Source organism: Oncorhynchus nerka, linkage group LG10 (assembly GCF_034236695.1).
Source record: "Oncorhynchus nerka isolate Pitt River linkage group LG10, Oner_Uvic_2.0, whole genome shotgun sequence".
Lineage (NCBI taxonomy): Eukaryota > Metazoa > Chordata > Actinopteri > Salmoniformes > Salmonidae > Oncorhynchus > Oncorhynchus nerka.
In genome coordinates this window covers 14,282,635-14,295,675 of record NC_088405.1, presented here as the reverse complement: position 1 = coordinate 14,295,675, position 13,041 = coordinate 14,282,635, and the positions used below count along the sequence as shown (strand labels likewise).

Below are 13,041 nucleotides of genomic sequence, written 5' to 3'. Positions count from 1 at the left end.
TGGAAATGCTTTCTCTTGAGTGATGAATCACGCTTCACCATCTGGCAGTCTGATGGATACATCTGGGTTTGGCGGATGCTTCCTGCCACAATGCATAGTGCCAACTGTAAAGTTTGGTGGATGAGGAATATTGGTCTGGGGCTGTTTTTCATGGTTCGGGCTCGGTCCCTTAGTTCCAGTGAAGGGAAATCTTAACACTACAACATAAAATTACGTTCTAGATGATTCTATGCTTCCAACTTTGTGGCAACAGTTTGGGGAAGGCCCGTGCACAAAGCGAGGTCCATACAGAAGTGGTTTGTCGAGATCGGTGTGGAAGAACTTGACTGGCCTGCACAGAGCAAAATTACAACATCTAGTGGAAAGACTTCCTATAAGGATGGAGGCTGTTATAGCAGCAAAGGAGGGACCAACTACATATTAATGTCCATGAATTTGGAATAAGATGTTGAACGAGCAGGTGTCCACATACTTCTGGTCATGTAGTATATAGCCTCGCTATTGTTATTTTATTGTTGCTCTTTTATTTTTTACTTTAGTTTATTTAGTCAATATTTTTCTTAACTCTTATTTTTCAAATGTAAGGGCTTGTAAAGTAAGCATTTCACGGTAAGGTCTACACCTGTTGTATTCGGCACATGTGACAAGTATAATTTGATTTGATTTGTATGTCTATGCAATATGCTAACTGGCCGTACGGATGGCCATAACAGGGAATGATAATACAGCAATAACCATCTTTTAATAGTAAACCTGTATGATTCATAAAATATCCTTAATATACAGACATAACAAACATACATAACATTGTTTGTGTATTTCTGATTCATATCCGTGTATCATCCGAGTATCCTACACTATCACATGACTTGGTCACCAAATTGGTGCCAAATATCCCTTTGTTTAGGCCTAGTAGTAATGGCCTAGTAGTAATGTCCTAGTAGTAGTGGCCTAGTAGTAGTGGCTTAGTAGTAATGGCCTAGTAGTAGTGGCCTAGTAGTAGTGGCCTAGTAGTAGTGGCCTGGTAGTAATGGCCTGGTAGTAATGGCCTGGTAGTAGCTGCCTGGTAGTAATGGCTTAGTAGTAATGGCAAAGTAGTAGTGGCCTGGTAGTAATGGCCTGGTAGTAATGGCCTGGTAGTAGCTGCCTAGTAGTAGTGGCCTGGTAGTAATGGCCTGGTAGTACTGGCCTAGTATTAATTAATGGAAGAATGTTGATTGGTGATTGTTGTGGTGTTGTGTTGATTGTAATTTTTCATTTGTTGATCCAGTACTTCCCGTTATTCCAGATATATCCGGTCTGAGCGGTCCATCATCCTAATCAACTTCTGCCTGTCAATCATCTCCTCCAACCTCCTCATCCTGGTTGGACAGACACAGACACACAATGCGGTAAGATTCCATGTTGTACTGCATGCACTTTAACTGCTTTACTCAAACACACGACTCACAATGCAGGTTGTGTTTATATGTTGTATTGGAAGAGACATACCTGTACATACAGGCAATTCATGCACTTTAACATGCTTTAATCAACAATAGACACACTGTGGTACATTACATGTCTATTTATCTTGTTGGCAAGTGGAGTGTTGTTTGCAAACTTTACTCAACCACAGTAGCTGTTTAACCACTCTACTGATACAAACTGTTGTTTAACCACTCTACTGATACAAACTGTTTAACCACTCTACTGATACTCACTGTTTAACCACTCTACTGATACAAACTGTTGTTTAACCACTCTACTGATACTCACTGTTGTTTAACCACTCTACTGATACTCACTGTTTAACCACTCTACTGATACTAACTGTTGTTTAACCACTCTACTGATACTCACTGTTTAACCACTCTACTGATACTCACTGTTTAACCACTCTACTGATACTCACTGTTTAACCACTCTACTGATACTCACTGTTTAACCACTCTACTGATACTCACTGTTGTTTAACCACTCTACTGATACTCACTGTTTAACCACTCTACTGATACTACTGTTTAACCAACTGATACTCACTGTTTAACCACTCTACTGATACTGTTGTTTAACCAACTGTTGTTTAACCACTCTACTGATACTCACTGTTTAACCACTCTACTGATACTCACTGTTTAACCACTCTACTGATACTCACTGTTTAACCACTCTACTGATACTCACTGTTTAACCACTCTACTGATACTCACTGTTTAACCACTCTACTGATACTCACTGTTTAACCACTCTACTGATACTCACTGTTTAACCACTCTACTGATACTCACTGTTTAACCACTCTACTGATACTCACTGTTTAACCACTCCACTGATACTCACTGTTTAACCACTCTACTGATACTCACTGTAGTGGAACTCTTTTATGTCAACATTGTGAGGTTATTACAGTATGCAACAAAGACTTCCAAATGATGTTAATGTTAACATTATTAGGCTCCCGAGTGGCGCAGTGATCTAAGACCATGCATCTCAGTGCAAGTGTCCCTGGTTTGAATCCAGGCTGTATAACGTCTGGCTATGATTAGGGCGGTGCACCATTGGCCCAGTGACATCCGGGTTTGGCCGGGGGACGCCGTCATTGTAAATAAGAATTTACCAACAACAACAAAACATGTATTGTCAGTTAAAAGCTTTGACTTAGATTTCTAACCCCAGATAAACAACAGAAATGCACATGCTGACAGCAGACTTATTTACAGGCTGATTGATAGGCTGGTCTGTGTGACAGGGTGGCCCACATTAGCCCATTTGGGTCTAAAACTGTGAATTACATTTTGTTAGTGCCACATTTGACATTATTGGTGTATATTTCACAAGGCATATCAATGTTTAGCCACAAGCCTGGTAAACCATAAAAAAACACTTTCCCATAGAAACCTTTATTACTATCAGAGAGAGCAAAGATTATTCTGCTTCATCATGTTAATGTTTTCCTCTGAGGGAGGAGTTGATGTTAAAACAACCAATGAGGTAATAACTATAGGGTGATGGACAGATTGTTCCGTTCTCTGTCTGTGTATATCTGGAGCTCAGGTTATCCAGTGCTGTGTTCACAAGCTATTTTTAGGGTGTGTTTCTACACTTCGTCAAAATATGGCCCCTTTACGGATTCAGGGGATATTTTGACAACTGTGAAGCCTGGGTGTTATTCAGTCTAGCTGTCTCTCTGTGTTTTCTAATGAGGAGTCCTGTAAATATGTTACCTTACCTCAGTGTTTTCTTAGCAGGAGTACTGTAAATATGTTACCTTACCTCAGTGTTTTCTAATGAGGAGTACTGTAAATATGTTACCTTACCTCAGTGTTTTCTAATTTTACTGTAAATAGTTACCTTACCTCAGTGTGTACTGTAAATATGTTACCTTACCTCAGTGTTTTCTAATGAGGAGTACTGTAAATATGTTACCTTACCTCAGTGTTTTCTAATGAGGAGTACTGTAAATATGTTACCTTACCTCAGTGTTTTCTAAGCAGGAGTACTGTAAATATGTTACCTTACCTCAGTGTTTTCTTAGCAGGAGTACTGTAAATATGTTACCTTACCTCAGTGTTTTGACCTATCTCTGTTGTAATTTCTAGTGGACAAACTACATCTGACCAAATGACTCAAGGTTTATGTTCTGAGTCTGTGACACCTTCTATGTTTTATATTAATATATATAAAATATTACATTTAGCAGATGCTTGTATCCAAATCGATTTACAGAACAGTGAGTACATATGTTTAAGTGGGAATCGAACTCACAACCCTGGTGTTTCTAGCATGATGCTTTAACTGAGCCACACAGGAACTGGATCTGTTACAACCAGATCACTGACAGATCATCTCCATGTCTCTTTATCTAAATCCCACAAGCTATTGTACTTCAGATGATGGCAAAGTACTGGCTGGTTGCCCCCGTAGGGTTAGATACCTATCTAGACCAGATTCATCTGGACCAGATGCCTACAACAGTTGTAGGGGCCCTGAGTTAGCTACCTATCAGGACTATCTGCCTAGTATAGTTGTAGGGGCCCTGAGTTAGCTGCATATCTAGACCAGATGCCTACAACAGTTGTAGGGGCCCTGAGTTAGCTACCTATCTGGACCAGATGCCTACAACAGTTGTAGGGGCCCTTAGTTAGCTACCTATCTGGACCAGATGCCTACAACAGTTGTAGGGGCCCTGAGTTAGCTACCTATCAGGACTATCTGCCTAGTATAGTTGTAGGGGCCCTGAGTTAGCTACCTATCTGGACCAGATGCCTACAACAGTTGTAGGGGCCCTGAGTTAGCTACCTATCAGGACTATCTGCCTAGTATAGTTGTAGGGGCCCTGAGTTAGCTACCTATCAGGACTATCTGCCTAGTATAGTTGTAGGGGCCCTGAGTTAGCTACCTATCAGGACTATCTGCCTAGTATAGTTGTAGGGGCCCTGAGTTAGCTACCTATCTGGACCAGATGCCTACAACAGTTGTAGGGGCCCTTAGTTAGCTACCTATCTGGAGATGCCTTGCATCCAGTACTCATATGGGCATTCAGGAATATATGTCATTTTCTCCAAGATCTAAAAGAGATTCTTCAGTTTTTTGTTTTGTTGGAAGGAGATGGTGGTTGTTTGGAATGAGCCTTTTAGGCCTATGTCTATGTCTACAAAATGTCTGAGCTGCAAACTCAAGGCTTTATATTGATTGGAGAGGTGTGAGAAATAGGGTTTAGCGATAATGATGATGCTGATGATCACTCCATAATGGAATGGATGATGTCTAGAGATGAGAGCTAGACTACAGTATAGATTGTGAAAAAGACCATCGTGGGACTAAAAAAAACAAAAAAACAAGATAACTAATGTAAAATATACTGTGTCTTGTATACGCTGGAAGTACTGTAAGTGTTGTTGTCCATTAGTCTACTCCAATTAGCGGAGGGGTGGTAGGGTTAGGGGAAAATAATACACTATATATATATATAAAAATGTATACAGTATAGATATATATATATATTATTTTATATATATATTTATAAAAAAGAGGATTGGAAATGATGCAGACAATTACATTGATAGAAGCCACAGTCGATATGCAGTATTAAAGCTGATCCTAAACAAAATGGCGCCCTATTCCCTTTATAGTAATGCACTAGTTTTTAGTATGTAGACGAGGTGTTGTTTTTAAGTCAGACAGCATGCGTTTCAGCACACCTCTTTATCCGTGCTGCAGTTTCATCCAATATGATGCCTTTTTACCTTGAACCTTTTCATCCGAGATGGTAAACTCAGACTCTGCTTCGTTGGCATGGAGACCATGAAAAGGATCTTGCATCCCAGTTAAGGGAGAAGGACCATAAAGAAGATTAATATGCGTCCCAAATGGCATCCTATTCTCTATATAGTACACGACTTTAGACCAGAGTCCTTTGAGCACTTGTCAAAGTATTGCACTATATAGGGAATAGGATGCCATTTGGGAGACATTTTTAATCTTCTTTATGGTCCTTCTCCCTAAATTGGGATGCAAGATCCTTTTCATGGTCTCCACCCTAAATAATGGCCACAGAAAGGACAATCAAATCAATCCCCAATGAAATAGTGATGTTGTTTCTACGGCTATTCAGGAGAATGACGCAGCAATCATTAATTAGGGGCCATAGGATAGCTGTGTGTGTGTGTTTAGCCTATAATAGACAGGGATATGTAGGATGCAGCAACAGAGGGTTATTCCACACAAAGGTTGTATCCCAAATGACACACTGTACCCTTCATAGTGCACAAAAGTGATGCACTAAATAGGGAATAGGGTTCCATTTGTGACGCACACTAGGGGACATGATGCAGGGTTCTTTCAAACTCCCTAATGAAGTTATGGAAGCACCCTCCCTGGAAGTAACCACTCACATTGATGTATTTGTATTTATTATGGATCCCCATGAGTTCCTGCCAAGGCAGTGGCTACTCTTCCTGGGGTTTATTATGGATCCCCATTAGTTCCTGCCAAGGCAGTGGCTACTCTTCCTGGGGTTTATTATGGATCCCCATTAGTTCCTGCCAAGGCAGTGGCTACTCTTCCTGGGGTTTATTATGGATCCCCATTAGTTCCTGCCAAGGCAGCGGCTACTCTTCCCGGGGTTTATTATGGATCCCTATTAGTTCCTGCCAAGGCAGCGGCTAGCCTTCCTGGGGTTTATTATGGATCCCCATTAGTTCCTGCCAAGGCAGCAGCTACTCTTCCTGAGGTTTATTATGGATCCCTATTAGTTCCTGCCAAGGCAGTGGCTACTCTTCCTGGGGTTTATTATGGATCCCCATTAGTTCCTGCCAAGGCAGTGGCTACTCTTCCTGGGGTTTATTATGGATCCCCATTAGTTCCTGCCAATGGCTATCTTCCTGGGGTTTATTATGGATCCCCATTAGTTCCTGCCAAGGCAGTGGCTACTCTTCCTGGGGTTTATTATGGATCCCCATTAGTTCCTGCCAAGGCAGTGGCTACTCTTCCTGGGGTTTATTATGGATCCCCATTAGTTCCTGCCAAGGCAGCAGCTACTCTTCCTGGGGTTTATTATGGATCCCTATTAGTTCCTGCCAAGGCAGCGGCTAGCCTTCCTGGGGTTTATTATGGATCCCCATTAGTTCCTGCCAAGGCAGCAGCTACTCTTCCTGAGGTTTATTATGGATCCCTATTAGTTCCTGCCAAGGAAGCAGCTACTCTTCCTGGGGTTTATAATGGATCCCCATTAGTTCCTGCCAAGGCAGCGGCTACTCTTCCTGGGGTTTATTATGGATCCCCATTAGTTCCTGCCAAGGCAGCAGCTACTCTTCCTGGGGTTTATTATGGATCCCCATTAGTTCCTGCCAAGGCAGCGGCTACCGTTCCTTGGAACCAGCTAAATTAAGGCAATTATATACAATTAAAACATTTCTCAACAGATGTCCCTCAGGCTGCTACCACATACAATCCATGTGTATCATGTTATTATGTGTCTCTATGCACAGACCCCACTGTTCTATAAGGTGTACTTTTACCTGATGTGGAATAGAGTTCCATGTAGTCATGGCTCTATGTAGTACTGTGCACCTCCCATAGTCTGTTCAGGACTTGGGGACTGTGAAGAGACCTCTGGTGGCATGTGAAGAGACCTCTGGTGGCATGTCTGGGTGGCTGGGCTCTGTGCTAGTTGTTTAAACAGACAGCTCAGTGTATTCAACAAGTTAAGATTGTTAATTCCTGTAGACACTTAGTAATTACTGTAAATCGCTGGAGATTAAGAGTGAGTACATACATGTTCATACTGGTCCCCCGTGGGAATCAAACCCACAACCCTGGCATTGCAAGCACCACACTCTACTAACTGAGCTACACAGGACTGCGCACAATTTCAAGTAGTGATGAAGTCCCGCTCTCCACTACTTTGAGCCAGGAGAGATTGACATGCACATTATTAATGTTAGCTCTCTGTGTACATTTACACGACTGGACAGTAGTTCTGGGCCAATTGTAATTTCCCTAAGTCCCTCTTTGTGGTATCTGACCACACGACTGCACAGTAATCCAGGTGCGACAAAACTAGGGCCTGTAGGACCTGCCTCATTGATAGTGCTGTTAAGAAGGTAGAGCAGTGCTTTATTATGGACAGACTTCTCCCCATCTTAGTTACTGTGTATCAATATGTTTTGGCCATGACAGTTTACAATTCAGGGTTACTCCAAGCAGTTTAGTCTCCTCAACCTGCTCAATTTCCACATTAGTTAATTGAAATATTTAGTTGAGGTTTAGGGTTTGGTGAATGATTAGTCCCAAGTACAATGCTTTATTTTTTATATTTAGGACTAACTTATTTTTGCCACCTTAATTAAACAGATGGAAGCAAATATTTGTTTTTTTGATAGATTGATAACTAAATAAATTAAAGGAGTGCTCCTGCTTAAAATATATTTCTTAAATTTCTTAGGAAGGATTTCACCAGTAATGGGTTAGTATACGTTGAGATTTGAGAGGTTTCCATACAATGTATTGGAAAATGAAGCCTTTAACCCAACTTGTAATGTATTATTCAATGTATGGAAGTTGTATTCCTTTAGGCTTTTAAATGATACAAACAGATCAGAGATACTGTCACGGCTGTTGAAGCAGGAGGACCAAGGTGCAGCGTGGTGAGCGTCCATTTTCATTTATTAATCAAAATGACACCGAACAAAACAAATAACACCACAAAAACAAACCGTGACGCTCAAAGGCAATGTGCCCTAAACAAAGTCAACTTCCCACAAACACATGTGGGAAAAGGGCTACCTAAGTATGGTTCCCAATCAGAGACAACGATAGACAGCTGTCCCTGATTGAGAACCCTACCCGGCCAAAATATAGAAATCAAAAATCATAGAAACACAAAACATAGAATGCCCACCCCCCGACTCACGCCCTGACCAAACCAAAATAGAGACATAAAAAGGATCTGTAAGTTCAGGGCGTGACAGATACATCTGAAGAAGATGAATGGCTAAATGAAAATGTAACTGACTATTTAAGATACGAACCGCCAACTTTCACAATACAAGAGACTTCTTCTACTAGTGCTTTGATTATACACAATAACAGTATCCCACTTGCTGTTTACAAATAACCAACTGATCAGGCTTATCATAGTTGTTCTTGAGTCCTGTAATACAAACAAGTGGTTTATCTAAAAGACGAGTTTGGCACATAGAGGGTTGTCATTGACTGCGTAAGCAGCCCACACAGATGTCATTCTCAGTGTGTTGGCAGAGTCACAGAATGACACATTTGCCTATCACTCTACAGACAATTTTACAGGCATATCCATGGGAACCCAGAGCAAACACAGCAGCCATTTCAGTGAAGAGGTGTAGCCTGGTTCAGGTCAGAAAGAGCATGGTAGAAGTATTTATCATTCCCAATATATGGATTCTGAAATGTATTATTTAAATATTGTTTTATATACAGTACCAGTCAAAGGTTTGGACACACCTACTCATTCAAGGCTTTTTCTATATTTTTACTATTTTCTTCATTGTAGAATAATATGATGAAGACATCAAAATGATGAAATAACACATGGAATCATGTAGTAACCCAAAATGTATTCAACAAATCAAAATATATTTATATTTTAGATTCTTCAAAGTAGCCACCCTTTGCCTTGATGAGCGCTTTGCACACAATATTCACATATGGATAATGTTTCATTTAAATCTAGTTTGATATGTATTTTATTGATATAGGACAGGAATCACAGTGTCTTCTGCTTGTTCATCATCAGATAATTACATTATTAATCATGCTTTTAAGTTCAGAATGCTTTTAAGTGTGACTTTTTCTAAAAGTCTACACAGGGGGTGGTCGATGTGATGTCCCAGGTAACCCAGAGGTTCCTACATTAGGCCTATTTTATTCATCAATAGTGTATTTTACTCCATTCATTACACCAGTCTCATCCATCATTGTAGTCCCTTCCATCATTGGTAACCATGTAGTCCCTTCCATCATTGGTAACCATGTAGTCCCTTCCATCATTGGTAACCATGTAGTCCCTTCAATCAATTGTTAGCATGTAGTCCCTTCGATCATTGGTAACCATGTAGTCCCTTCCATCATTGGTAACCATGTGGTCCCTTCCATCATTAGTAACCATGTAGTCCCTTCCATCTTTGGTAACCATGTGGTCCCTTCCATCATTGGTAACCATGTGGTCCCTTCCATCATTGGTAACCATGTAGTCCCTTCCATCATTGGTAACCATGTAGTCCCTTCCATCATTAGTAACCATGTAGTCTCTTCCATTGTAAAACATGCCCCCCATGTTATTTTATTTATTTGTACTTTTTCATAGATTCATGTAATCTGTTAGCTAGTGGCTAGCATCACAGCTCTGTATGTCTTGTTGTTAGCTAGTGGCTAGCATCACAGCTCTGTATGTCTTGTTGTTAGCTAGTGGCTAGCATCACAGCTCTGTATGTCTTGTTGTTAGCTAGTGGCTAGCATCACAGCTCTGTATGTCTTGTTGTTAGCTAGTGGCTAGCATCACAGCTCTGTATGCCTTGTTGTTAGCTAGTGGCTAGCATCACAGCTCTGTATGTCTTGTTGTTAGCTAGTGGCTAGCATCACAGCTCTGTATGCCTTGTTGTTAGCTAGTGGCTAGCATCACAGCTCTGTCTGCCTTGTTGTTAGCTAGTGGCTAGCATCACAGCTCTATCTGCCTTGTTGTTAGCTAGTGGCTAGCATCACAGCTCTGTATGCCTGGCACAGGCAGGGAGCCCAGCCAACAGCGAGGTGCAGTAATGTAGCTAGTGGCTAGCATCACAGCTCTGTCTGCCTTGTTGTTAGCTAGTGGCTAGCATCACAGCTCTGTCTGCCTTGTTGTTAGCTAGTGGCTAGCATCACAGCTCTATCTGCCTTGTTGTTAGCTAGTGGCTAGCATCACAGCTCTGTCTGCCTTGTTGTTAGCTAGTGGCTAGCATCACAGCTCTATCTGCCTTGTTGTTAGCTAGTGGCTAGCATCACAGCTCTATCTGCCTTGTTGTTAGCTAGTGGCTATCATCACAGCTCTGTCTGCCTTGTTGTTAGCTAGTGGCTAGCATCACAGCTCTATCTGCCTTGTTGTTAGCTAGTGGCTAGCATCACAGCTCTGTATGCCTTGTTGTTAGCTAGTGGCTAGCATCACAGCTCTGTCTGCCTTGTTGTTAGCTAGTGGCTAGCATCACAGCTCTGTCTGCCTTGTTGTTAGCTAGTGGCTAGCATCACAGCTCTATCTGCCTTGTTGTTAGCTAGTGGCTAGCATCACAGCTCTGTCTGCCTTGTTGTTAGCTAGTGGCTAGCATCACAGCTCTGTCTGCGTTGTTGTTAGCTAGTGGCTAGCATCACAGCCCAGAGTACCTTGTTGATAGCTAGTGGCTAGCATCTCAGCTCTGTCTGCGTTGTTGTTAGCTAGTGGCTAGCATCACAGCCCAGAGTACCTTGTTGATAGCTAGTGGCTAGAATCACAGCTCTGTCTGCCTTGTTGTTAGCTAGTGGCTAGTATCACAGCTCGGACATCCTATTCCAAGGCAATGGGATGTGTGGAGCCTCAGGCCCAGAAGTAATGCTAAGTTAATTTGAAGGCTTGTCACTTTTAATCAGATCTTTTGTCAGCCTGTTCCTATATTATGTCCAGAAACACACTACACAGCATGAAAAGTACTCTCACAGTTCATGGAATTTTCACCCAGCATTACATTACATCCATTCAGCATACATCTAACAACATGGACATCTACTCTTAGCAGACACGATTTACAGGAGCAATTAAGTGCTTTGCCCAAGGGCACACCGACAGCTCTGGGATTCAAACCAGCAGCCTTTTGGTTATAGTCCCAAACCTCTTAACCACTAATCTACCTGGACATCTACTCGTAGCATACGTCTAACAACATTGACGTCTACTCTTAGAATACGTCTAACAACATTGACGTTTACTCTTAGAATACGTCTAACAACATGAACATCTACTCTTAGAATACAGCTAACAACATTGACGTCTACTCTTAGAATACGTCTAACAACATTGACGTCTACTCTTAGAATACGTCTAACAACATGGACAACTACTCTTAGAATACATCTAACAACATGGTCATCTACTCTTAGAATACGTCTAACAACATGGACATCTACTCCTAGCATGTGTCTAACAACATGGACAACTACTCCTAGCATGTGTCTAACAACATGGACAACTACTCTTAGAATATGTCTAACAACATGGACATCTACTCTTAGAATACGTCTAACAACATGGACAACTACTCTTAGAATACGTCTAACAACATGGACAACTACTCTTAGAATACGTCTAACAACATGGACATCTACTCCTAGCATGTGTTTAACAACATGGACATCTACTCCTAGCATGTGTTTAACAACATGGACATCTACTCCTAGCATGTGTTTAACAACATGGACATCTACTCCTAGCATGTGTCTAACAACATGGACATCTACTCCTAGCATGTGTCTAACAACATGGACATCTACACCTAGCATGTGTCTAACAACATGGACATCTACTCCTAGCATGTGTTTAACAACATGGACATCTACTCCTAGCATGTGTCTAACAACATGGACATCTACTCCTAGCATGTGTCTAACAACATGGACATCTACTCCTAGCATGTGTTTAACAGCATCCACAGTACATCCCCTCTGGATGCCTAACATGCATATAGATGGATGGTTTAAGTTTCAAGTTCACGTTTCAGGTTTTTGCCAGGTGGAATGAATACATTGGCAATCTTACTGGCCCAAGCTCTCACTATAAAAACACAATAACAACAGGGAGAAATATAAACAATTCTTTATACAACAACAGATATCCCAAAATGTCAGTCATAGACTCACTGGGAACGATTCTTCAGCTGAGCTGAACAACTCCTTCTCTTCTTTGATTTTCCAAAAAGGACTTACAAAGCTTTGATGAAAGCAGACGTTTGGTAGATTCATCCATCCCTGGTGGCCTTACCCTGTTACACAAGGATAGCCACTGGCAGCATGCCCAATGGTACCCTATTCCCTTTATAGTGCGCTACTTTTGACCATGCCCCATAGGGCTCTAGTCAAAAGTAGTGCTCTTTATAGGGAATAGGGTGGCATTGTGGGTTGCAGCTACTGTGCTGAACTCCTAAACCCTGAAGCTTTGCAGTTCTGACTCACAGATTTCTCTCCAAACCCCTTTTCATAAGATATGATATCTGAGGGTTTAGCATCTGATTATAACCACTAGACTAGCAAACATGGCCTGGCCTGTGGACAGTGCACTAACATTTTTATCAGCATGTGTGTGTGTGTGTGTGTGTGTGTGTGTGTGTGTGTGTGTGTGTGTGTGTGTGTGTGTGTGTGTGTGTGTGTGTGTGTGTGTGTGTGTGTGTGTGTGTGTGTGTGTGTGTGAGTGTACATGTATGTGTATGTGTATGTGTACGTGTGTGTGTGTGTGTGTACATGTGTACGTGTGTGTGCATGTGTAAACCTAACTTCCTGTCAGGCTACCAATGCCAAGGCTCCATCCTC

At 41.6% G+C, this 13,041-nt stretch overlaps 1 protein-coding gene across 4 annotated transcripts in view; it reads left to right on the top strand.

Annotated features, from left to right (window-relative positions):
• The window catches only part of adgrb3 (adhesion G protein-coupled receptor B3), a 251,581-nt gene that overhangs the window by 124,910 nt on the left and 113,630 nt on the right, over positions 1-13,041 (top strand). For 2 of the 4 annotated variants that reach the window (XM_065023041.1, XM_065023038.1), the window contains exon 17: positions 1,289-1,391. In XM_065023041.1, the coding sequence (XP_064879113.1) occupies positions 1,289-1,391 (103 nt within the window). Of the gene's footprint in view, positions 1-1,270; positions 1,392-13,041 lie in introns of all 4 variants that reach the window. The other 2 variants (XM_065023039.1, XM_065023037.1) reach the window with 1 other exon arrangement.